We start from the raw sequence: 24000 nt of genomic DNA, 5'->3' as shown, positions 1-24000 counted from the left end.
AGCTTCATAAACTGTTGACATTGCTAAGTTCCTCTTATAATTCAAAAGTCCAGTGAATCTTCTCTTAAAATGATATCTCTGCTCATAGTGTTTCTTTCAGTAAGGTTTCTGAAAGTTTGCTGTGCATTACAGATTCTAAATCCCCTCAAAGAACCTCAAATTCTTTAATTACTTTATATCCTTCTGCTCAACCTTTGTATGTTGCAATCCTCGTTGCTTTAAAACACAACTAGATTGTGAGGCAGAGACTGAATGGATAGTCTGGATTATAAGATCTCTCCATTTGCTAAAGTAAACGCTGTTAAATTATATAATATTACATAGGTGGATGGATTGGCATATTGTATGATTCCTTTAAATCTTGTTGGGGTGAAAAAAAAGTTTCAAAATTACTCAAAAACCAGGGTATTACTGTACCTTTCTGTTCACAGATTCTTCATGAGAGCAATTCTATATTTTTTACATCTGTCACAGAAACAAATGTTACTGGAATCAACTCTTCATATCAATTGCTTCAAGTTTTTTCATATTTCCTATGTTATGAAAAGAAACTTCCCGTTTCAGATCCATGCTTAATTCTGTACCCAAACACCTGGGATTAGTTTTATCCATTTCAGGTATTACGGCAGGTGATTTTAGGGCATTTGATATTAAAAGATCTCCAGTAAGTTAGGTCTATTTTTTGGAATTTAGAAGTTAAAATATCTAAAAGATTACAGTTTTAAACCTTTGGAAGATCTTTCAATTAAAGATTTACAGCTAAAACTTTTTCTTGGTGCCATTGACATCAGTTAAATCCAAACGTGAACTACTGTACAAGCAATATGTTATACAAAGGCAAGACTTTAGCTTAGGAAAGTGTAAAGATTTGCCACTATTCTTTCAAATTATCTCTGGAAAAGGTGGTGAGCATTACATCAGGAAACACATTTATTTGCCAGGTAAGAGCTGTTCATGACTAAGGCATTAGAGGTAATAATCCTAATTTTTGTTTGATTATAGTTCAAAATTGTCCTCTGTCCAAAAAGGCAAGTTCTTTTCGTTATAAAGTTTAGTTACTGAGGCGCAAAGTATTGAAAATTAAAAACTTAAAAGTTAGAATTAATGATAATAGAAGTGCAGCTACAATTCTTAATTTTTGCAAATACTTCTTTAGAAAGGGTTTTTAGCTGCAGTTCAATGACATACTGTGTCAGGTCTGTAACTACTGAACATTACCTTAAAAAATCCTGGTTTGCTTGAAAACTGCATCACCAAACTGTTGTAGGTGACAAAACTCTAATCTGAATTTCTTGTCATAAGGACCTACGAGGACCAGAGAAGGGTGTGCCCAGCTAGCGAAGCCGCCGAGAAACGAATTCGAGTTGATGGCTAGTTTCATGCCCTTCAATCTAAGAGTAGGGTAAGTTACAGGCCCTGCATGGCAAGCCAGAATTCCAAAAAGGATGTTTCACTAGCTTAGTGCTGTTTAACTATGGAATTTATTGTTTTTTATTTTTTCCAAAGAATGTAGTAACAAGTGTAAGTCCAGAGGAAGATTATGTCCTCCAAGTCTGAGATGTCAATATTAAGGGCAAGTCTGGTCTGTGAACTTATATTATAGTCAGTGTTTGTTACAGTCATAAATTTTGGAGGTGGGTAGACTAAGTCATTTCATCCCTCATCTATCAAAAAGAAGGTCCCTATTTAGTACCCAGGTTATCTTCTACTATACTATACTTAAGAAAAATATTGGACTGTTCATATACAAAAAATATACAGGAACCTGACTAGGCCTTATCCACATTATTTGGACATATGCTGAACTCTGTGTTAGGTTAGTAAGTAAGCTACACTTGCAAAAAAAATACTGTATAGTAATCTAAACTGTACTTGAATAGTATAAGGAACAAAAGTATCTTAACCATATGTCCTTATGTATCATTTGTTGTGTTACCTTGCATTATTAAAGTAGAGGCCATGAGGTCCACAGAAGTGAAACCCAACAATACCCCCATTAAGTTCCAAGTTCGAACCCATAGTCCTTCCAAATTTTTCTTACTGTTCCGTACTGACTTTTAGTCAGCAGGAGCAGCAGGTGGCAGCATTACCCCCGGCATAGAAATATCCATAAACTCATAACATATGGAAGACCAAAAATGAAGTTAGAACAATACAGGTTGTGAAGCCATAATGCCCCAACATAATTAAATGACAGCTACGCCCCAATAGCTCAGGTTCATTAAAAGACTATTCAATACAACCCTTCCCATCTTATTCTTGTTTTTTGTCTGCAGTACTAATAGAAGCCTTCAATGCAGAGAATATATCACACCCTTCATTTGCATATCATAAGAGTTGGTGCCTGACTGGGATTCTATTATTTTCTCTATAATCTCTAACAATGACAATTTTACTATGTTGTGGACACGCAACTTAGCAAATGTGCACAATATCAGAAATCACAAATTTTAAGTAATTTGTATTTTTCCTAACATACTTACCGAGAAACACTTTCTTAGGAGTCACTGGTGGCTCTTCTCTAACGACCAGAGTTTTGTGTAGTTTACCCTACTCCCAATCTCTATAGTGACCTGGTAGCGGGCGAAAACGTGACCTGGAGCAATGCCCGAGGTCGGCCATGTGGCGACGCTCTCGACCTAGGCAGTATGTTTTATGTAAGGAACAATACTCTAGGACTGTAAGGCACTGCGGGGACGGTTGGGGGGGCCATAACTCGAAAGTGTTTCTCGGTAAGTATGTTAGGAAAAATACAAATTACTTAAAATTTGTGATTTGTCCCGACACAGATACTTACCACGAAACACTTTCTTAGGAGACTTACACCTTAGGAGGAGGGAGTGCCCGTAGCCCAAGACCCCAATGGACAGTAGGATAAACTACACAAAATACTCATTAAGTGTGGTAACACTTACCCTTCTGCAATTTCCTTCCTTGTGCTTGTTGTATAATGGCGAATCTTGCGGCTTAAGCGGTGATCGATATTTTAAGAATCGACTGCTAGTACGAGAAATAGAGAGAAAATTGGGAAGAGAGGGGGATAGAAACCGTTACTGTGTCTGGATCCTCTATGTTTCACGATTGAGCCTGGGGCTTGAGCCGTTAAATCGCGTGAAGGGATGAGATGACTGGCCCAATGGAAAACCCGTCCAGGGATTTTCTCGTACAATCTTTAAGGTAGTGAGCGGTGAAGGTCGACTGGTTGGACAAAGTTCCCGCTTGGAGCACTTGTGCTACCGACATGTTTTTCTCGAATGCTAGGGAGGTGCTTATGCCACTAACATCGTGAGCCCTGAGCTTCCCTGGTGTTGGAAGTCCCTCCTTTGAGTAGGGTTGCATTATCACCTGCCTGAGCCAGAACGAAACTGTATTCTTCGATATCCTCTTCTTCGTTTTACCCCAGGAAACGAATAGGTTCTTAACAGATGGGCGGGTGCTTGCCGTTCGCTTGAGGTACTTCCTAATTGCCCTAACTGGGCACAGTCTCACGTCTTCCTGGTTCCCTACGTTCGGGATAGCAGGGATAGAAAAACTCTCGAACCTAGGGTCCCACACCGAGGGGTTCTGAGTCTTGGCCACGAAGGAGGAGACAAACTTCAAGGTTACCTCCTTCCATCCCCTTGAGTGTTCCACTTCGTATGACAACCCGTGTAGTTTGCCCACTCTCTTAGCTGAAGCCAACGCTAGCAAAAAGACCGTCTTGAGGGTGAGGTCCTTGTCCACGATGTCCTTCAACGGTTCAAAAGGCGGTTTTCGGAGCATATCCAGAACTCTCACTAAATCCCAATTCGGGATTCTAGGGGCGGAAGGGGGGCAGGCTTGCTCGAAAACCTTAATGAGCATAGAAATGTGCCTGGAGGCGCCCAGGTCTATGCCCTTGAGAAGGAAGACTTGACCCAGGGCCGCCCGACTCCCTTAATAGCTGGGACTGACATGGCTAACCTATCCCTGAGATGAACCATGAAGTCTGCTATAATTGGCACGGACGCTTCCAAGGGCTCTATCTCCTTGTCCCTGCACCACTTAACGAACACCGCCCACTTAGACTGGTAGACGGCTGTGGAAGATTTCCGCAGGTACAGAGACATTCTCTTGGCTGTTTTGCTAGAGTAGCCTTGTTTCTTCAGGAGTCGCTGGATAACCTCCAGGCGTGTAGACGAAGGGCCTGTGGGTTTCCGTGAACCCGCTGAAAGTGAGGTTGTCTTAGCAGGTCTGATCTGACGGGCAGAGGCCAGGGAGGAAGAGTGGTGAGACTCCTTAGGTCTGCGAACCATTCTCTCTCTGGCCACCTGGGCGCTACCAAAGTCATCCTTAGGTTGGTTGCTGTTCGTACCCTGTTGAGGACTTGTCTTATTAGGGAGAAGGGGGGAAAGGCGTACACGTCCAGGCCGTCCCACTTGTGCTGAAAGGCGTCTTCCATTGCCACCTTCGGGTCTGGGACAGGAGAACAAAATACGGGGAGTTGAGCGTTCCACCTTGTTGCAAACAGGTCCATTACCGGGGACCCCCACATCTGGATAATGTGGCTTGCCACTTGTGGGTGTAGGGACCACTCCGTCGCTACTACTTGCCCCGCCCTGCTGAGGCCGTCTGCTAGGACATTCTTCTTCCCCGGAATGAACCTTGCCGTCAGGCTGACGTCCTGCTTCTCCGCCCAACTTAGGATTTGAAGGGCCAGATCGCACAACTCCTTTGATCTCAGTCCCCCTCCTTCTTCACGTATGCCACCACGGTTGCGTTGTCTGACATCAGGGCTACTGAGTTCCCCCTAATGTCCTCCTCGAAGTGGTAGCAGGCTTCCTGGACTGCCCTCATTTCCAGGACATTGATGTGGAGGGACTTCTTTTCTTCCATCCATGTTCCCTTTGCGGTCCCTTCTCGAAGGTGGCCCCACCCTTCCTTCGATGCGTCCGTGAAGAGAAGGAGCTCTGAAGGTTGGTTGGAAAGTGGCATCCCTCTCAGGGTGTGTGAGCGATCCTGCCACCACTCTAAGGCCCGTCTGGTCTCCTGCAGGACTGGCACCACTAAGTCCAGGGAACTGTTCTGGTTCCACTGTTCTTTTAGGTTCCACTGAACCACCCTCAGGTGCTGTCTTCCATGGGGAACCAGCTTCTCCAGGGACACCAGGTGTCCTACCAACCTCTGCCAATCCTTCGCTCTTCTGGGTTGTCCTCGAAGGAAGGGCAAGAGCACCCGGTCCAGGTTTTCTAGTCTGTCTGTGGACGGGAATGCCTTGACCTGTAACGAGTCGAGTACTATTCCCAGGTACGTCGTCCTGTAGGTCGGGGTTAAGTGCGACCAGGTTTTTGCACAAACGTAGAAGATCTTCGCCCTGTCGTTTCAAGTCTTCCCTTGAGGATGAAAGGAGTAGCCAGTCGTCCAGGTATCTGATGAGACGAATGCCCCGTTCGTGTGCCCAAACGGAGACCGTCGTGAACACTCTCGTGAATACCTGGGGGGCTGTTGAAAGACCGAAACACAAGGCCTTGAATTGCAACACCTGGGCACCCCACTTCACCCGGAGGAACTTCCTGCTTGATAGGTAGACGGGTACCTGGAAGTAGGCGTCCTTGAGGTCTACAGATATCATAAAGTCCCCTTCCCTCAAGGACGCCATGACTGTCTTTGGTGTGTCCATCTTGAAGGTTATCTTCTTGATGAATTTGTTGAGGGCTGACAGGTCTATTACTGGCCTCCAACCTCCCGTCGCTTTCTCTACTAGGAACAGGCGGCTGTAGAATCCCGGACCCGGCAACTCCACTGCTTCTAGGGCTCCTTTTTGCAACATCTTGGTGACCTCTTCGTCGAGTGCAGCCCTCTTCGCTGGGTCCTTGGACACCAACCAGTCCGCCTGGGACGCTGGGATCAACGGGGGCGGTTCTTCCAAGAATGGAATCCTGTAGCCCTCTCTCAGAACTGATACTGTCCACGGATCTGCTCCGTGGAGCTTCCATGCTTACCATGCTAGTCTGAGGCATCCCCCTACCTGAGGCTTGGGCAGGGAAGGGGGGCCTCCCATCTTATCTCCTACGGGAGGAACGGCCTGCTCGGCTTCTCCTGGAGGAGGAGTAGGAGCTCCTATACGTGGGTGGTGCCGCAGAGGATCCCCTTCGGGAGGGATTCGTCGAGGTAGGCCACTGCCCCGACGGGGGTTCTCGTCTTCCATGGGTTGGGACGGGACGCGCAGTCACGGGCGCTTCCGTCACGGGCCTCCTGAAGGCGGGGCGAAGCGCCGTCTGCGGCTTCAGGCTGGAGAGTTCCCTCTTCTTGGCCAGTTTCTCCATGATTTCCTCCACCTTCTTCGTTGGAAATAGTTGTTCTCCCCAGACGGAGCTATTCTTCAACGCCCAAGCTTCCCTGTCGGGGATCTTGACCGGAAGATTCTTGAGTAGGGCGTCTCTTCTCCGCAGAACCAAGTTAGCCGAGAGAGCCAAGGACTGGAACGTCAGGAATTTAAGTGCTCGGCTACCCGACCCCAGCAACTGGTTCAGAGCCTCCCGTTTTGCAGGCTCCACTGAGTCCGTTGGGATCTGGGTGCCGACCAAGGTGGTGGCCCACCAATCCAGCCAGGATGCTACGTTCACCAGGTCCTTGGACATCTCCTCCATCATAGCTGACTCGGCCTGGGAGAAGAATGTGGACGCCGAGGCTGCCTTCTCGTCCGAGACGCCCTGGCACAGGATGTCAAGGGATTCCGCCGTCTTGCAGGGGCCATTCGTCCTGCCCTCTAAGGAGTAGTACTTCGTCTGCGATTTTAGGCCTTGTAAAAGTTTCGCCGAACTATAGCCCCTGGTGGAGTCGCTATTACGGACGATAACTTTGTCGATATGGGCCCTTCCGATTCCCACGTTCCTGGCCTCTGGTAGGGAGAGAGAGGATTTCTTCTGGGCGGGGGCGTCAAAGAACTTATTCAGGCCAGAGGTCCACGTTTCCACCAAGTTATTGTACCCCCTGATCATGGTTAGGACTCTCCTGTAAGCGGAGTCCTCCGCCGTCGACGTCTCGCCTTCTCCTTCCTCCAAACGATGGGGTGAGGCGTGACCATGGGCGCCTTCGTGTCGACGGGTCCCTCGGCTCCTTCTCTCATCGTCGTCCGGCACTTCTCTCCTCCTCGAGGGCTTTTTGGGCGAGATGGGCTCTTCCGTGAGATCGCTCGACGGAGATGCCCGTCCTCGTGTAGCTTCTCGATGGGGGGACCTGTCGAGGCTGCCCATCCTCGATGACGACTCCCTCCGCTGGGCAGATTGAGTGTCTCTCGAACGGGACTTAGGCCTACAAGACGGGGTCCTCCGCTCATCGGGCGACTCCCTGGCGAGGCACGTGGAGGCCCTTCTAGGAGGACTGTCTCCCGCCCGCTCAGGTGTCGCTCTAGTGGGTCTGGTCAGGTCCTTCATTCTCTTGCTAGGGACAAAAACCCACGTCCCTTGCGGTGAGTCTGGTCTTCTGCTTTTGGATAGAGGGGAGCGGGGGCTTCTAGTGCCCTGAGATCGTGTGGGAGACTGCGAAGGGGAGTTCCTCTGCACAGAGCGATCTCTCTTCCTCCTCTGGCGTCTGCGACGTTCCCTGCTCGAGGAATCAGACGAGTCACGTCCCGAGGAGTAGGCCTTCTCGCCATACCGAGACCTTGAACTCAACTTTGGCTTCTTGGGTCTCCCCCGCAGCCCTGACGAAGAAGGAATTGGGCGATGATCCTGAAGAGGTGGCTTCGTCGGTACCCACGCCGACGGGCGAGGTATGCAGGAGAAGGCCTCACCGAGTCCTTCCTCGATGTCCAGTAGGGACCTCAAGGCGTCCTTGGTAAGTCCCACGCCAATGGGTCCTCCTACGGGGATTCTTCTCTGCCGACGGCGCCCTCCGTCGCTGATGTCCCTGAAACAATTACCCAGGAATCTGGCGAAGAAAACGGAGCATTATTAGGCCACATGGGGTCCTCCGTCGCGACGCAGACCCTATGTGAGAGAGCCACGTCCTTCAGAGCCCCACTACACTCACCTACAGGCGCCTGCACCGCCTTAGCAAAAGAAGATTCCCCCGCACAATCACTCTCAAGGGAAGGATGCGCCAACTGTTTTCCTTTCAAGGACTTACCTCTTCCCCTACTCTGGGAAGGGGATGAAGGATGCACTCTACCTGCCCCTTCTCCTGCCGAAGTCGCGGGGGAAGATACGCTTGACTTCCGTGGTGATCTCTTCGGCGCCTTCTTCTTTTTGGTGCCGAACTTCACCCACTGAACCTCACTCCATTCGGCACATTCGGGACACGCGTCCGACGAAGAACAGGCTTTACCCCTGCACGAGGTACACAACGTATGCGGGTCTACCTCAGGCTTGGACAAGAAAGCCCACACACGCTTTACCGGCTCTAGGCCCAGGACAACGGCGAGCATGCTCCATAGCACAACACAAAGGAACGCAAGACACAAGAACGCTAAAAAGGGAAAGCACTGAAACACTAGTAAAGCACAAGGGAGTAAAAGCTAAAGCGCATAGTAAAGGCACTGAACACTCGCTAAAGATTCAAGACCATGTGGGAAGCACGTGGTAACCAACACAAAGGAGGTCGCACAGAGAACTGAGGAGCGGTGTGTGTGAACACGACGCGACCAGAAAACATACTGCCTAGGTCGAGAGCGTCGCCACATGGCCGACCTCGGGTATTGCCCCAGGTCACGTTCTCTCCCGCTACCAGGTCACTATAGAGAATGGGAGTGGGGTAAACTATGCAAAACTCTGGTCGTTAGAGAGGACCCACCAGTGACTCCTAAGAAAGTGTTTCGAGGTAAGTATCTGTGTCGGAACAAAAATAAATTAAAAATATGTTCGTTACTCAAGAAAGAATATTTGAAGAGTTCAATACACCAAAAAGTTTCTAATAAAACTTTCTAAGCATGGGATGGCCTTGGTTTGGTTACCTCATGATTGCTTGATACTTCAGGAGTTCTTTACTATGATTAGTATGAGAAAAATATAACTAAATTCTATCCATTAAAACTAAAAAGTAGAGAAAATGTATCAGGAATCCATTATGATTCATTCTCCAAAAAGGATCATATAGCAAAATACTTACAGAATGCATAAGAGGACCAAGAGCTAAGGAACTATCTGCACATCTTCCAGTAATTACAACATCTGCTCCACAGTCAAGAGCTCTTGCTATAGGACCAGCTCTAAAAGAGAATAGATTATAACTATTTTCAACAAAAAACCAAGGGACTTTTCATATAGGAAAATTGAAGTATCAAAGAACTGTATATTATAATACTATATTAAAAAATATTTTTACTTACAAAACAAGATTACGATAACAATTTACTATACCCTAAAACACTTAATCATTATAATAAGTGAAACTGCATTTGTATTACTAATCAAGTCTTGTATAAATTCAAGACATTCAAAATCAAAGGCCAGAAAAATTTAGGACAATAAAAATAATTCTTACCACTTTAGCTAGAGTGTACTAATATTTTTCAACTGTCCTTCAATTATCCAAGAACATTTCTAAATGAAAAGAAACAAAACTTTCCCCTACTGTACTTCAGAGCACATTCATTTAAAAAAAAAAAAAAAAAAGCAAAATAGATAATAAACACTAAAACTCATATAGAAATCAATAAAAAACATGATTATGACCTTTATAATTTCCTCAACATACTACTAAACTGACAACAAAATATAGTATCTAAATATGGATAGTGCTATACAAGATAAAATAACTGAAATTCTGAAACTGCAATCTAAAAGCACTAAATGAGACCCATTATTTTGATATAAGTAACCAGATTACACAATGTCCCATGCCACTTACCCTAAATAAGCATTCATGCTATGCACAGACTTTGGAAGAGCAAGTCCAGTTTTCATGTCTGGAATTCTTGCAGTGATCAATTCTTCTTTAACAGGAATTAAATCATCCCCAGTAATAACTGCAACCTATTTTGGAAAAATTATAATGATGAATAAAATAATGATAGTATAAAAAAAAATTTCACATTTCAAATTTTGTATTAAACCCCAAAAATAAATACAATATAACACAAAGATAATACTAATCCACTTCAAGGTGTAAAGCAAATAAATCTACAAAGGTACAGCATCAGAAATTTCTTGGCAATGCACCACAAATCTGAATATAAGACAATTTCCAAGAGACAATGAATTCTTCATGGAATTCCCATTACAATATAAAGGGATAAATAAAATAATTCAAGTGCCATATGATAAACCATTCAGCTTGACCTAATTCAACACAAATATAAATATACAATAAATACAATATATATATACAGTATATATCTAAAATGATAAAAATGAATAAAAGATCATGCCAAAAAATGAAATAGATGTCCAAAGCATATATCAGGGTTACAAATAGTATAAGGAACTAAATGCAAACCCGATAAACAAAGAGATCACTAGTAAGCGACACAATGGCCATAGCGAACCCCCGAAAGGGAACAAACAAAAGACCAAACACGATTAAGAATAAAAAAAGTGTCGCTAACTAGAAATCCCAAACAGACAAATATAATACTCAACTTGGAAGCAGGGATCTCTAAAACGTCGGACATCTTCCAAAAATAACACAAAGCACACGAGCAAAACAAAACACGTCTGACCAACGCAAGTGCTGAAGAGGAATAAGGATGGGGGGTGGGAAGATGTAGGGGTAGAGATGGGGGTATGTTGATGAAGGAGAGGTCTAATTGGTGAGGGATCTATGGACGTGGTTCAATCACACCCCAGTTTTCTATACCGACACTCATTGAGTGAGCGAGCTAGGTTTATTCCTGGCATTCCATGCATCTCTTTTTCTCTGGTATTCTCAGCAATAATTATGCCTTAGAAATGGTGCTAGAGGAGCATTTCACGGAGCGACACAGGTCGAGCCCGGAAATAGATTTTTCCTTCATCAAAATCCCTTATATATACAGTATATATACAAATGGAGAAACGTCAAACAAAATCGATTTTATTCTCAGTGAAAAATGTTATTTTCCTTAGTAAAATAAATTTCTGAATATACTTACCCGATGATCATGTAGCTGCAGCTCTGCTGCCCGACAGAAAAATCTAAGGTCGGGATACGCCAGCGATCGCTATACAGGTGGGGGTGTACACAACAGCGCCATCTGTCGAGTAGGTACTCAGGTACTTCTTGTCAACAAGAACTCAATTTTCTCCTCGGTCCACTGGTTCTCTATGGGGAGGAAGGGAGGGTCCTTAAATTCATGATCATCGGGTAAGTATATTCAAAAATTTATTTTACTAAGGAAAATAACATTTTTCAATATTAATCTTACCCGATGATCATGTAGCTGATTCACACCCAGGGGGGTGGGTGGAGACCAGCATACATGTTAACATTAGAAGCTAAGTATCCCGAATTTCATTTTAGCAGTTATTCAAAATAACAAACATAAAATAAATAAGTACCTGGTAAGGAAGTCGACTTGAACCATTACTCTGCCTTTTTAAGTACGTCTTCCTTACTGAGCCTAGCGATCCTCTTAGGATGCTGAGCGACTCCTAGGTGCTGAAGTATGAAGGGCTGCAACCCATACTAAAGGACCTCATCACAACCTCTAATCTAGGCGCTTCTCAAGAAAGAATTTGACCACCCGCCAAATCAACCAGGATGCGGAAGGCTTCTTAGCCTTCTGTACAACCCAAAAAACAACAATAAAAGCATTTCAAGAGAAAGATTAAAAAAGGTTATGGGATTATGGGAATGTAGTGGTTGAGCCCTCACCTACTACTGCACTCGCTGCTACGAATGGTCCCAGGGTGTAGCAGTTCTCGTAAAGAGACTGGACATCTTTGAGGTAAAATGATGCGAACACTGACTTGCTTCTCCAATAGGTTGCATCCATAACACTCTGCAGAGAACAGTTCTGTTTGAAGGCCACTGAAGTAGCGACAGCCCTAACTTCATGTGTCCTTACCTTCAGCAAAGCAAGGTCTTCTTCCTTCAGATGAGAATGGGCCTCTCTAATCAAAAGCCTGATGTAATAAGAAACTGCGTTCTTAGACATCGGTAAAACAGGTTTCTTGATAGAACACCATAAAGCTTCTGATTGTCCTCGCAATGGCTTTGTACGTCTTAAATAGTACTTAAGAGCTCTTACTGGGCAAAGTACTCTCTCTAGTTCGTTCCACACCAAGTTGGACAGGCTTGGGATCTCGAACGACTTGGGCCAAGGACGAGAAGGAAGCTCGTTTTTAGCCAAAAAACCAAGCTGCAAGGAACATGTAGCCGTTTCAGATGTAAAACCTATGTTCCTGCTGAAGGCGTGAATCTCACTGACTCTTTTAGCTGTTGCTAAGCAAACGAGGAAAAGAGTCTTTAATGTGAGATCCTTAAAAGAGGCTGATTGAAGCGGTTCGAACCTTGCTGACATCAGGAACCTTAAAACCACGTCTAGGTTCCAGCCTGGTGTGGTCAACCTACGCTCCTTTGAGGTCTCAAAAGACTTAAGGAGGTCCTGTAGATCTTTGTTGGTGGAAAGATCTAAGCCTCTGTGGCGGAAGACCGCTGCCAACATGCTTCTGTAACCTTTGATCGTAGGAGCTGATAGGGATCTTACATTCCTTAGATGTAAAAGGAAGTCAGCTATCTGCGTTACAGAGGTACTGGTTGAGGAAACTGCATTCGCCTTGCACCAGCTTCGGAAGACTTCCCATTTTGACTGATAGACCCTGAGAGTGGATGTCCTCCTTGCTCTGGCAATCGCTCTGGCTGCCTCCTTCGAAAAGCCTCTAGCTCTTGAGAGTCTTTCGATAGTCTGAAGGCAGTCAGACGAAGAGCGTGGAGGCTTGGGTGTACCTTCTTTACGTGCGGCTGATGCAGAAGGTCCACTCTTAGAGGAAGTGTTCTGGGAACGTCTACTAGCCATTGCAGTACCTCGGTGAACCATTCTCTCGCGGGCCAGAGGGGAGCAACCAACGTCAACCGTGTCCCTTTGTGAGAGGCGAACTTCTGTAGTACCCTGTTGACAATCTAGAACGGAGGGAACGCATACAGGTCTAGATGGGACCAATCCAGAAGAAAGGCATCCACGTGAACTGCTGCTGGGTCTGGAATCGGAGAACAATACATCGGGAGACTCTTGGTCATCGAGGTAGCGAATAGATCTATGGTGGGCTGACCCCACAGGGCCCATAGTCTGCTGCAAACATTCTTGTGAAGGGTCCACTCTGTGGGGATGACCTGACCCTTCCAGCTGAGGCGATCTGCCATGACATTCATGTCGCCCTGAATGAACCTCGTTACCAGCGAAATCTTTCGATCTTTTGACCAAGTGAGGAGGTCCCTTGCGATCTCGAACAACTTCCTCGAATGAGTCCCTCCTTGCTTGGAGATGTACGCCAAGGCTGTGGTGTTGTCGGAGTTCACCTCCACCACCTTGCTTAGATGGAGGGACTTGAAGTTTATCAAGGCCAGATGAACTGCCAATAGCTCCTTGCAGTTGATGTGAAGTGTTCTTTGCTCCTGATTCCACGTGCCCGAGCATTCCTGTCCGTCCAGTGTCGCACCCCAGCCCGTGTCCGATGCGTCCGAGAAGAGACGGTGGTCGGGGGTCTGAACAGCCAATGGTAGACCTTCCTTGAGAAGAATGTTGTTCTTCCACCACGTCAGTGTAGACCTCATCTCTTCGGAAATAGGCACAGAGACTGCCTCTAGCATCATGTCCTTTCTCCAGTGAGCAGCTAGATGATACTGAAGGGGGCGGAGGTGGAGTCTCCCTAATTCGATGAACTGGGCCAGCGATGAAAGTGTCCGTGTTAGACTCATCCACTGCCTGACTGAACATCAGTTCCTTCTCAGCATGCTCTGGATGCATTCTAGGGCTTGACTGATCCTGGGGGCCGACGGAAAAGCCCGAAAAGCTCGACTCTGAATCTCCATACCTAGATAACCAATGGTTTGGGAAGGGACGAGTTGGGACTTCTCTATATTGACCAGGAGACCCAATTCCTTGGTCATATCCATAGTCCATCTGAGATTCTCCAGACAGCGACGACTTGACGAAGCTCTTAAAAGCCAGTCGTCCAAATAGAGGGAGGCTCTGATGTCTGCCAAGTGAAGGAATTTGGCCACATTCCTCATCAGTTTGGTAAACACAAGAGGTGCCGTGCTTAGGCCAAAGCACAGGGCTTGGAACTGGTACACGACCTTTCCAAAGACGAACCTTAGGAAAGGTTGGGAGTCTGGATGGACGGGGACATGAAAGTATGCGTCTTTCAGGTCTAACGAGACCATCCAGTCTTCCTTCCTGACCGCTGCTAGGACCGACTTCGTCGTCTCCATTGTGAACGTCTGCTTGGTGACAAAAGCATTGAGAGCACTGACGTCCAGCACCGGTCTCCAACCTCCTGTCTTCTTGGCTACCAGGACGAGACGGTTGTAGAAGCCCGGGGATTGATGGTCCCGGACTATGACTACCGCTCCCTTTTGTAGCAAGAGCGAAACCTCTTGATGCAAAGCTAGCCTCTTGTCCTTCTCCTTGTAGTTGGGAGAGAGGTTGATGGGAGAAGCTGCTAGAGGGGGACTGCGGCAGAACGGAATCCTGTACCCCTCCCTTAGCAACTTCACAGACTGAGCGTCTGCACCTCTGGTCTCCCAAGCTTGCCAGAAGTTCTTGAGCCTGGCTCCCACTGCTGTCTGGAGAGGTAGGCAGTCAGATTCTGCCTTTTGAGGACTTGGAACCCTTCTTCGATTTGCCACGATGACTGTCGGCACGGGTACCTCCTCTGCTGGAGGTTCTGCCACGAAAGGGCGGGATGAACCTAGACGCTGGTGTGTCCATCCTAGGTCTAGGCACGGAAGGTAAAGCTTTGGCCTTACGTGCGGAGGACGCCACCAGGTCATGGGTATCCTTCTGGATCAACGAGGCAGCCATCCCCTTGATCAGCTCTTCCGGAAAGAGACACTTGGAAAGCGGAGCAAACAACAACTCCGACTTCTGGCAAGGAGTGATCCCAGCCGACAAGAAGGAGCAAAGATGTTCTCTCTTCTTAAGCACTCCCGACACGTACGAAGCCGCAAGTTCACCGGACCCATCCCGAATGGCTTTGTCCATGCTAGACATGATAAGCATGGCAGAGTCCTTATCCGAAGGGGAAGTCTTTCTGCTTAACGCTCCCAAACACCAATCGAGGAAGTTGAAGATCTCAAAAGCACGAAAGACTCCCTTCAACAGATGATCCATGTCAGAAAAGGACCAGCAAATCTTAGATCGTCTCATAGCCAGCCTGCGGGGAGAGTCAACCAGACTTGGGAAGTCGCCCTGGGCAGAGGCAGGAACTCCCAAGCCGGTTTCCTCTCCCGTGGCATACCAGACGCTAGATATGGAAGCAAGCTTGGTAGGCGGAAAGATGAAAACAGACTTTCCCAGCTGCTTCTGGACTGCAACCACTCTCCCATAACCCTCAAAGCTCTCTTGGATGAGCGTGCGAGTACAAGTTTGGTGAAGGCAGGAGCTGCTGACTGCATGCCCAAAGCAAACTCGGAGGGAGGAGAGCGAGGGGTTGCAGACACAAACTGTTCCGGATACAAGTCCCTGAACAAGGCAAGGACTTTCCGAAAGTCTAAGGAGGGAGGCGTAGACTTGGGTTCTTCTAAGTCGGAGTGCGGATCGTCCAAATGCGCAGCTTCGTCATCAGATACTCCATCATCCGAAAGCTGAGGAGGAAGTGGCAAAGGTGGAGCAGAAAGCTGAACGGCTGAATCCGGCAGCACGGGTGCATGCGTAGCTGCTGCGGATCCAACATCATGCCGCTGCTGGTCAGTCTGCGAGCTGGCAACAACAAAAGCAGAGTGCTGGTGCGTGGGAGGGACTGCCGTGGGTTGCGGAGCATGCCGCATGGGTTGCGGAGCATGCCGCATGGGTTGCGGAGCATGCCGCATGGGTTGCGGAGCATGCCGCATGGGTTGCGGAGCATGCCGCATTGTGTCAAAACACGGCAGCTCGACAGCACCTTCCCACTGCTGATGCGGTAGCTCACGCATGTCAACGGAGGGTGCAGCATGAACATGCGTCTGGCAGGGTGGACTGCGCATCGGTGGTGGAGCTCTCACAGGTGGAGTGTGGGAGCAGGCAGCCGCAGTATCTGCTGAGCGCACAACCGTGGCAGGTTGTAGGTTAACTGGTGCAGTGTCAACCTTCTCAGCACGATACTCCTGCATAAAGGAAGCAAGCTGAGACTGCATAGTCTGCAGCATGGACCACTTAGGATCTACCGTGGTTGGTGCGGCAACAGACTGAGTAGTTGCCTGCTGCGGAACCACTCTACCTCTCTTGGGAGGTGTGCAGTCTTTGGAAGACTGCGGCGAGTCCGAACTGACCCAGTGGCTACACCTGGGCCGTTGGACTCGCTCGGAAGGGACCTTACGCTTGAGAGGTCGTGAGACCTTGGTCCAACGTTTCTTCCTCGAAACTTCTTCCACAGACGAGGAATGATAGGGCTCATTCGTCTGTTTGTGGATGGGACGATCTCTGACAGATACGTCCGCAACCACTGAGGGTACATCCGTACGCTGATCAAGGCCTGCCGAACCCTTTGGTCCTTCGACATTGCTTCTCCCCTGGGCTTGGGAGCTTGCAAGAGGTCCCGGACTGGGAGGACGACTGGCACGAACAGATGTACCCTCATGCGCAACACTGACACTGACACTTTTCACTTCACTTGCACTCACTACACTTCCCACTGCACTTTGCGCTTTCAACTCTTTGACATCTGCCAAAAGTTGATTCCGGTCATTAGCTAATGACTCCACTCTGTCACCAAGAGCCTGAATGGCACGCATCATGTCCGCCATGGAGGGTTGAGCACTAGTAGCAGGGTCGGGAGTCACCACTACAGGGGAAGGAGTAGGTTGAGGGGCATGGGGAGAGGAAAAATCAAAAGAGCGAGAAGAACTCCTCCTGATCCTATCCTTCTCTAGCCTACGTTCATTCTTTAGGAATTCGTTAAAATCGAATTCCGAAAGCCCAGCGCATTCCTCACATCGATCTTCCAATTGACAGGATTTACCCCTACAATTGGAACAAACGGTGTGAGGATCTATGGAGGCCTTCGGAAGACGCCTAGAACAAGCCCTAACGCTACACTGCCTGTACTTAGGGACTTGAGAATGGTCAGACATCTTGAATTGTAGAAATAGTCAAGGGGGAATTCCAAAATCTAGCAAAGTTCATAAACAATTAATCCAAATCTAATCAAAAAGCTTGATAAGCTAATGATAAAGGTTCCTGAATAGCGAAGGCTAAAATCTAGAGCGAATACATCACCAAAATCGTGAAAAACAACTCCAGAAACAACAGCGTATCCAAGTAGGTCTTGCCGGTGGCACGACAGAGGAAAAATTGAGTTCTTGTTGACAAGAAGTACCTGAGTACCTACTCGACAGATGGCGCTGTTGTGTACACCCCCACCTGTATAGCGATCGCTGGCGTATCCCGACCTTAGATTTTTCTGTCGGGCAACAGAGTTGACAGCTACATGATCATCGGGTAAGATTAATATTGAAAAATGTTATTTTCCTTAGTAAAATAAATTTTTGAATATACTTACCCGGTGATCATGTAGCTGCAGCTCTGCTGCCCGACAGAAAAAACCTACGGGCGGGATACGCCAGCGATCGCTATACAGGTGGGGGTGTACAACAACAGCGCCATCTGTCGAGTAGGTACTCCAGTACTTCTTGTCAACAAAGAACCAATTTTCTCCTCGGTCCACTGGGTCTCTATGGGGAGGAAGGGAGGGTCCTTTAATTCATGATCACCGGGTAGGTATATTCAAAAATTTATTTTACTAAGGAAAATAACATTTTTCAATATTAATCTTACCCGGTGATCATGTTGCTGATTCCCACCAAGGGGGTGGGTGGAGACCAGCATACATGTTAACATTAGAAGCTAAGTATCCCGTATTTCATTTTAGCAGTTATTCAAAATAACAGACATAAAATTAATAAGTACCTGGTAAGGAAGTCGACTAGAACCATTACTCTGCCTTTTTAAGTACGTCTTCCTTACTGAGCCTCGCGATCCTCTTAGGATGCTGAGCGACTCCTAGGTGCTGAAGTATGAAGGGCTGCAACCCATACTAAAGGACCTCATCACAACCTCTAATCTAGGCGCTTCTCAAGAAAGAATTTGACCACACGCCAAATCAACCAGGATGCGAAAGGCTTCTTAGCCTTCCGTACAACCCAAAAACAACAATAAAAAGCATTTCAAGAGAAAGATTAAAAAAGGTTATGGGATTATGGGAATGTAGTGGTTGAGCCCTCACCTACTACTGCACTCGCTGCTACGAATGGTCCCAGGGTGTAGCAGTTCTCGTAAAGAGACTGGACATCTTTAAGGTAAAATGATGCGAACACTGACTTGCTTCTCCAATAGGTTGCATCCATTACACTCTGCAGAGATCTGTTTTGTTTGAAGGCCACTGAAGTAGCGACAGCTCTAACTTCATGTGTCCTTACCTTCAGCAAAGCATGGTCTTCCTCATTCAGATGAGAATGGGCTTCTCTAATCAAAAGTCTGATGTAATAAGAAACTGCGTTCTTCGACATCGGTAAAGAAGGTTTCTTAATAGAACACCATAAAGCTTCTGATTGTCCTCGTAATGGCTTCGTACGTCTTAAATAGTACTTAAGAGCTCTTACTGGGCATAGCACTCTCTCTTGTTCGTTTCCAACCAAACTGGACAGACTTGGAATCTCGAACGATTTGGGCCAAGGACGAGAAGGGAGTTCGTTTTTAGCTAAAAAACCAAGCTGTAAGGAACATGCAGCCGTTTCAGATGTAAATCCTATGTTCCTGCTGAAGGCGTGTATCTCACTGACTCTTTTAGCTGTTGCTAAGCAAACGAGGAAAAGAGTCTTCAAAGTGAGATCTTTAAAAGAGGCTGATTGAAGCGGTTCGAACCTTGCTGACATCAGGAACCTTAAAACCACGTCTAAGTTCCAACCTGGTGTGGCTAACCGACGCTCCTTTGAGGTCTCAAAAGACTTAAGGAGGTCCTGTAGATCTTTGTTGTTGGAAAGATCTAAGCCTCTGTGGCGGAAGACTGCTGCCAACATGCTTCTGTAACCTTTGATCGTAGGAGCTGATAGGGATCTTACCTTCCTTAGGTGTAAAAGGAAGTCAGCTATCTGCGTTACAGAGGTACTGGTTGAGGATACTGAATTCGCCTTGCACCAGCTTCGGAAGACTTCCCATTTTCACTGGTAGACCTTGAGAGTGGATGTCCTCCTTGCTCTGGCAATCGCTCTGGCTGCCTCCTTCGAAAAGCCTCTAGCTCTTGAGAGTCTTTCGATAGTCTGAAGGCAGTCAGACGAAGAGCGTGGAGGCTTGGGTGTACCTTCTTTACGTGCGGCTGACGCAGAAGGTCCACTCTTAGAGGAAGAGTCCTGGGAACGTCTACTAGCCATTGCAGTACCTCGGTGAACCATTCTCTCGCGGGCCAGAGGGGAGCAGCCAACGTCAACCTTGTCCCTTCGTGAGAGGCGAACTTCTGCAGTACCTTGTTGACAATCTTGAACGGGGGGAACGCATAAAGGTCTAGATGGGACCAATCCAGAAGAAAGGCATCTACGTGAACTGCTGCTGGGTCCGGAATCGGTGAGCAATAATTTGGGAGCCTCTTGGTCATCGAGGTAGCGAACAGATCTATGGTGGGCTGACCCCACTGGGCCCATAGTCTGTTGCAAACATTCTTGTGAAGGGTCCACTCTGTAGGGATGATCTGACCCTTCCGGCTGAGGCGGTCTGCCATGACATTCATGTCGCCTTGAATGAACCTCGTTACAAGCGACATCTTTCGATCTCTTGACCAGGTGAGGAGGTCCCTTGCGATCTCGAACAACGTCATCGAATGAGTCTCTCCTTGCTTGGAGATGTACGCCAAGGCTGTAGTGTTGTCGGAGTTCACCTCCACCACCTTGCCTAGAAGGAGGGACTTGAAGCTTCTCAAGGCCAGATGAATTGCCAGTAGCTCCTTGCAGTTGATGTGTAGTGCTCTTTGATCCGGATTCCACGTGCCCGAGCATTCCCGACCGTCCAGTGTTGCACCCCAGCCCGTGTCCGATGCGTCCGAGAAGAGAAGGTGGTCGGGGGTCTGAACAGCCAGTGATAGACCTTCCTTGAGAAGAATGTTGTTCTTCCACCAAGTCAGTGCAGACTTCATCTCTTCGGATATAGGAACTGAGACCGCTTCTAGCGTCCTGTCCTTTTTCCAGTGAGCAGCTAGGTGATACTGAAGGGGTCAGAGGTGGAGTCTCCCTAACGCGATGAACTGGTCCAGCGATGAAAGCGTCCCTATTAGACTCATCCACTGTCTGACTGAACATCGGTTCCTTTTCAGCATGCTCTGGATGCATTCTTGGGCTTGACTGATTCTTGGGGCCGACGGAAAAGCCCGAAAAGCTTGATTCTGAATCTCCATACCTAGATAGACTATAGTTTGGGATGGGACGAGTTGGGACTTTTCTATATTGACCAGGAGACCCAATTCCTTGGTCAGATCCATAGTCCATTTGAGATTCTCCAGACAGCGACGACTTGACGCAGCACTTAAAAGCCAGTCGTCCAAATAGAGGGAGGCTCTGATGTCTGCTAAATGCAGGAATTTGGCAATATTCCTCATCAGTTTGGAGAACACAAGAGGTGCCGTGCTTAGGCCAAAGCACAGGGCTTGGAACTGGTAAACCACCTTCCCAAAGACGAACCTTAGGAAAGGTTGGGAATCTGGGTGGATGGGGACGTGAAAGTACGCGTCCTTTAGGTCTAACGAGACCATCCAGTCTTCCTTCCTGACCGATGCTAACACCGACTTCGTCGTCTCCATGGTGAACGTCTGCTTGGTGGCAAAGACATTTAGAGCACTGACGTCCAGCACCGGTCTCCACCCTCCTGTCTTCTTCGCTACTAAGAAGAGACGGTTGTAGAAGCCCGGGGATTGATGGTCCCGGACTATGACTACCGCTCTCTTTTGTAGCAAGAGAGACACCTCTTGCTGTAAAGCTAGCCTCTTGTCCTCCTCTCTGTACCTGGGAGAGAGGTCGATGGGAGTTGTTGCTAGAGGGGGCTTGCGCAAGAATGGAATCCTGTACCCCTCTCTGAGCAACTTCACAGACTGTGCGTCTGCACCCCTGTTCTCCCAGGCCTGCCAGTAGTTCTTGAGCCTGGCTCCCACTGCTGTCTGGAGAAGATGGCAGTCAGACTCTGCCTTTTGAGGACTTGGAACCCTTCTTCTTTTTGCCCCGTTGACTATCGGCACGGGTACCTCCTCTGCTGGAGGTTCTGCCACGAAAGGGCGGAATGAACCTAGACGCTGGTGTGTCCATCCTAGGTCTAGGCACGGAAGGTAAAGCTGTGACTTTACGTGCAGATGACGCCACCAGGTCATGGGTGTCTTTCTGGATCAACGAGGCGGCAATCCCCTTGATCAGCTCTTCAGGAAAGAGACACTTGGATAGCGGAGCAAACATCAGCTCTGACTTCTGACATGGTGTGATCCCCGCCGACAAGGAGCAAAGGTGATCTCGTTTCTTAAGAACTCCCGACACGAAAGAAGCCGCAAGCTCGCCAGACCCATCCCGAATGGCTTTGTCCATGCATGACATGATGAGCATGGCAGAGTCCTTATCCGAAGGGGAGGTCTTCCTGCTCAACGCTCCCAAACACCAGTCCAGGAAGTTGAAGATCTCAAACGCACGGAAAACTCCCTTCAAAAGATGGTCCATGTCCGAAAAGGTCCAGCAAATCTTGGAGCGTCTCATAGCCAGTCTGCGGGGAGAGTCTACCAGACTTGAGAAGTCACCCTGGGCAGAGGCAGGAACTCCCAAGCCGAGAACTTCTCCCGTGGCATACCAGACGCTAGATTTGGAAGCAAGCTTGGTCGGTGGAAAGATAAAGGATGTCTTCCCAAGTTGCTTCTTGGCCTGCAACCACTCTCCCAGTACCCTTAAAGCTCTCTTGGATGAGCGCGCGAGTACGAGCTTCGTAAAGGCAGGAGCTGCTGACTGCATGCCTAAAGCGAACTCAGAGGGAGGTGAGCGTGGGGCTGCAGACACAAACTGGTCCGGATACAACTCCTTAAACAGGGCAAGGACTTTCCTAAAGTCTAAGGAGGGAGGCGTAGTCTTGGGTTCATCTATGTCGGAGTGTTGATCGTCCAAATGCGCAGCTTCGTCGTCATCAGAGATTCCTTCATCCGAATGCTGAGGAGGAAGCGGCAAAGGAGGAGAAGAAAGCTGAATGGCTGAATCCGGCAGCACGGGTGCATGCGTAGCTGCACTGGATCCAACATCATGCCGCTGCTGGTCAGTCTGAGAGCTGGCAACAACAAAAGCGGAGTGGTGGTGCGTGGTGGGGACTGCCGTGGGTTGCGGAGACTGCCGCATTGCGTCAAAACACGGCAGCTTGACAGCACCTTCCCACTGCTGGTGCGGTAGCTCACGCATGTCAACGGAGGGTGCCGCACGTCGGCTAACGTCAACATGCGTCTGGCAGGGTCGACTGCGCAACGGTGGTGGAGCTCTCACAGCCGGAGTGTGGGAGCAGGCAGCCGCAGTGTCAGCTGAGCGCACAACCGTGGCAGGTTGTAGGTTAACGGGTGCAGCGTCAACCCTCTCAGCACGATACTCCTGCATGAAGAAGCTAGCTGAGTCTGCATAGACTGCAGCAAAGACCACTTAGGGTCTACAGTGGTTGGTGCGGCAACAGACGGAGTGATTGCCTGCTGCGGAACCACTCTACCTCTCTTGGGAGGTGTGCAGTCTTCGGAAGACTGCGGCGAGTCCGAACTGACCCAGTGGCTACACCTGGGCCGTTGGACTCGCTCGGAAGGGACCTTGCGCTTGAGAGGTCGTGAGACCTTGGTCCAGCGTTTCTGACGAGAAACTTCTTCCACAGACGAGGAATGAATGGGCTCACTCGTCTGTTTGTGGGTGGGACGATCTCTGCAAGATACGTCCGCAACCACTGAGGGTACATCTGCACGCTGATCAAGGCCTGTCGAACCCTTTGGTCCTTCGACATTGCTTCTCCCCTGGGCTTGGGAGCTTGCAAGAGGTCCCGGACTGGGAGGACGACTGGCACGAGCAGATGCACCCTCATGCGTAACACTGACAATTTTCACAGCACTTGCACTCACTACACTTCCCACTGCACTTTTCTCCTTCAACTCTTTGACGTCGGCCAAGAGTTGATTGCGGTCACTCGCTAATGACTCAACTCTGTCACCAAGAGCCTGAATGGCACGCATCATGTCCGCCATCGAGGGTTGCTGAGAGCTAGAAGAAGGGTCGGGTGTAACCACTACAGGGGAAGGAATAGGTTGTGGGGCATGGGGAGAGGAAAAATCAAAAGAGCGAGACGAACTCCTCCTGATCCTATCCTTCTCTAGCCTACGTGCATTCTTAAGGAAATCTTGAAAATCGAATTCCGAAAGCCCAGCGCATTCCTCACATCGATCTTCCAATTGACAGGCTTTACCCCTACAATTGGAACAAACGGTGTGAGGATCTATAGAGGCCTTCGGAAGACGCCTAGAACAGTCCCTAGCGCTACACTGCCTGTACTTGGGGACTTGAGTAGGGTCAGACATCTTGAATTAGTCAAAGGGGGGAATCCAAAATCTATCCAAGTCGTCAACAAATAATCCAAAATCTAATCAATAAAGCTTGATAAGGTATTGATGATAACTCCTGTACAGCGAAAGCTAATAACTAGAGCGAATACATCACCAAATAGCGTGAAAATCAACTCCAGAAACAACAGCGTATCAAGTAGGTCTTGCCGGTGGCACGACAGAGAGAAAATTGGTTCTTTGTTGACAAGAAGTACTGGAGTACCTACTCGACAGATGGCGCTGTTGTTGTACACCCCCACCTGTATAGCGATCGCTGGCGTATCCCGCCCGTAGGTTTTTTCTGTCGGGCAGCAGAGCTGCAGCTACATGATCACCGGGTAAGATTAATATTGAA

The 24000-nt window shown here is 48.1% G+C and overlaps 2 protein-coding genes across 2 annotated transcripts in view; one reads left to right on the top strand and one right to left on the bottom strand.

Moving 5' to 3' along the window:
• The window catches only part of LOC137634697 (uncharacterized), a 46132-nt gene extending 35695 nt beyond the window's left edge, over positions 1 to 10437 (bottom strand). Inside the window, exons 1-3 of the mRNA XM_068367187.1 lie at positions 10396 to 10437; positions 9808 to 9932; positions 9067 to 9166 (exon numbers count right to left, since the gene is read on the bottom strand). Coding sequence (XP_068223288.1) covers positions 9067 to 9166; positions 9808 to 9932; positions 10396 to 10437 — 267 coding nt within the window. The remainder of the gene's footprint in view (positions 1 to 9066; positions 9167 to 9807; positions 9933 to 10395) is intronic.
• The window catches only part of LOC137634940 (uncharacterized), a 592943-nt gene that overhangs the window by 511835 nt on the left and 57108 nt on the right, over positions 1 to 24000 (top strand). The gene's annotated exons all lie outside the window — the stretch shown is intronic.

Source organism: Palaemon carinicauda, chromosome 45 (assembly GCF_036898095.1).
Source record: "Palaemon carinicauda isolate YSFRI2023 chromosome 45, ASM3689809v2, whole genome shotgun sequence".
In the NCBI taxonomy this organism is placed as follows: Eukaryota; Metazoa; Arthropoda; class Malacostraca; order Decapoda; family Palaemonidae; genus Palaemon; species Palaemon carinicauda.
The sequence above is the reverse complement of the archived record's forward strand: the minus strand, read 5'-3'. Positions and strand labels throughout refer to the sequence as shown.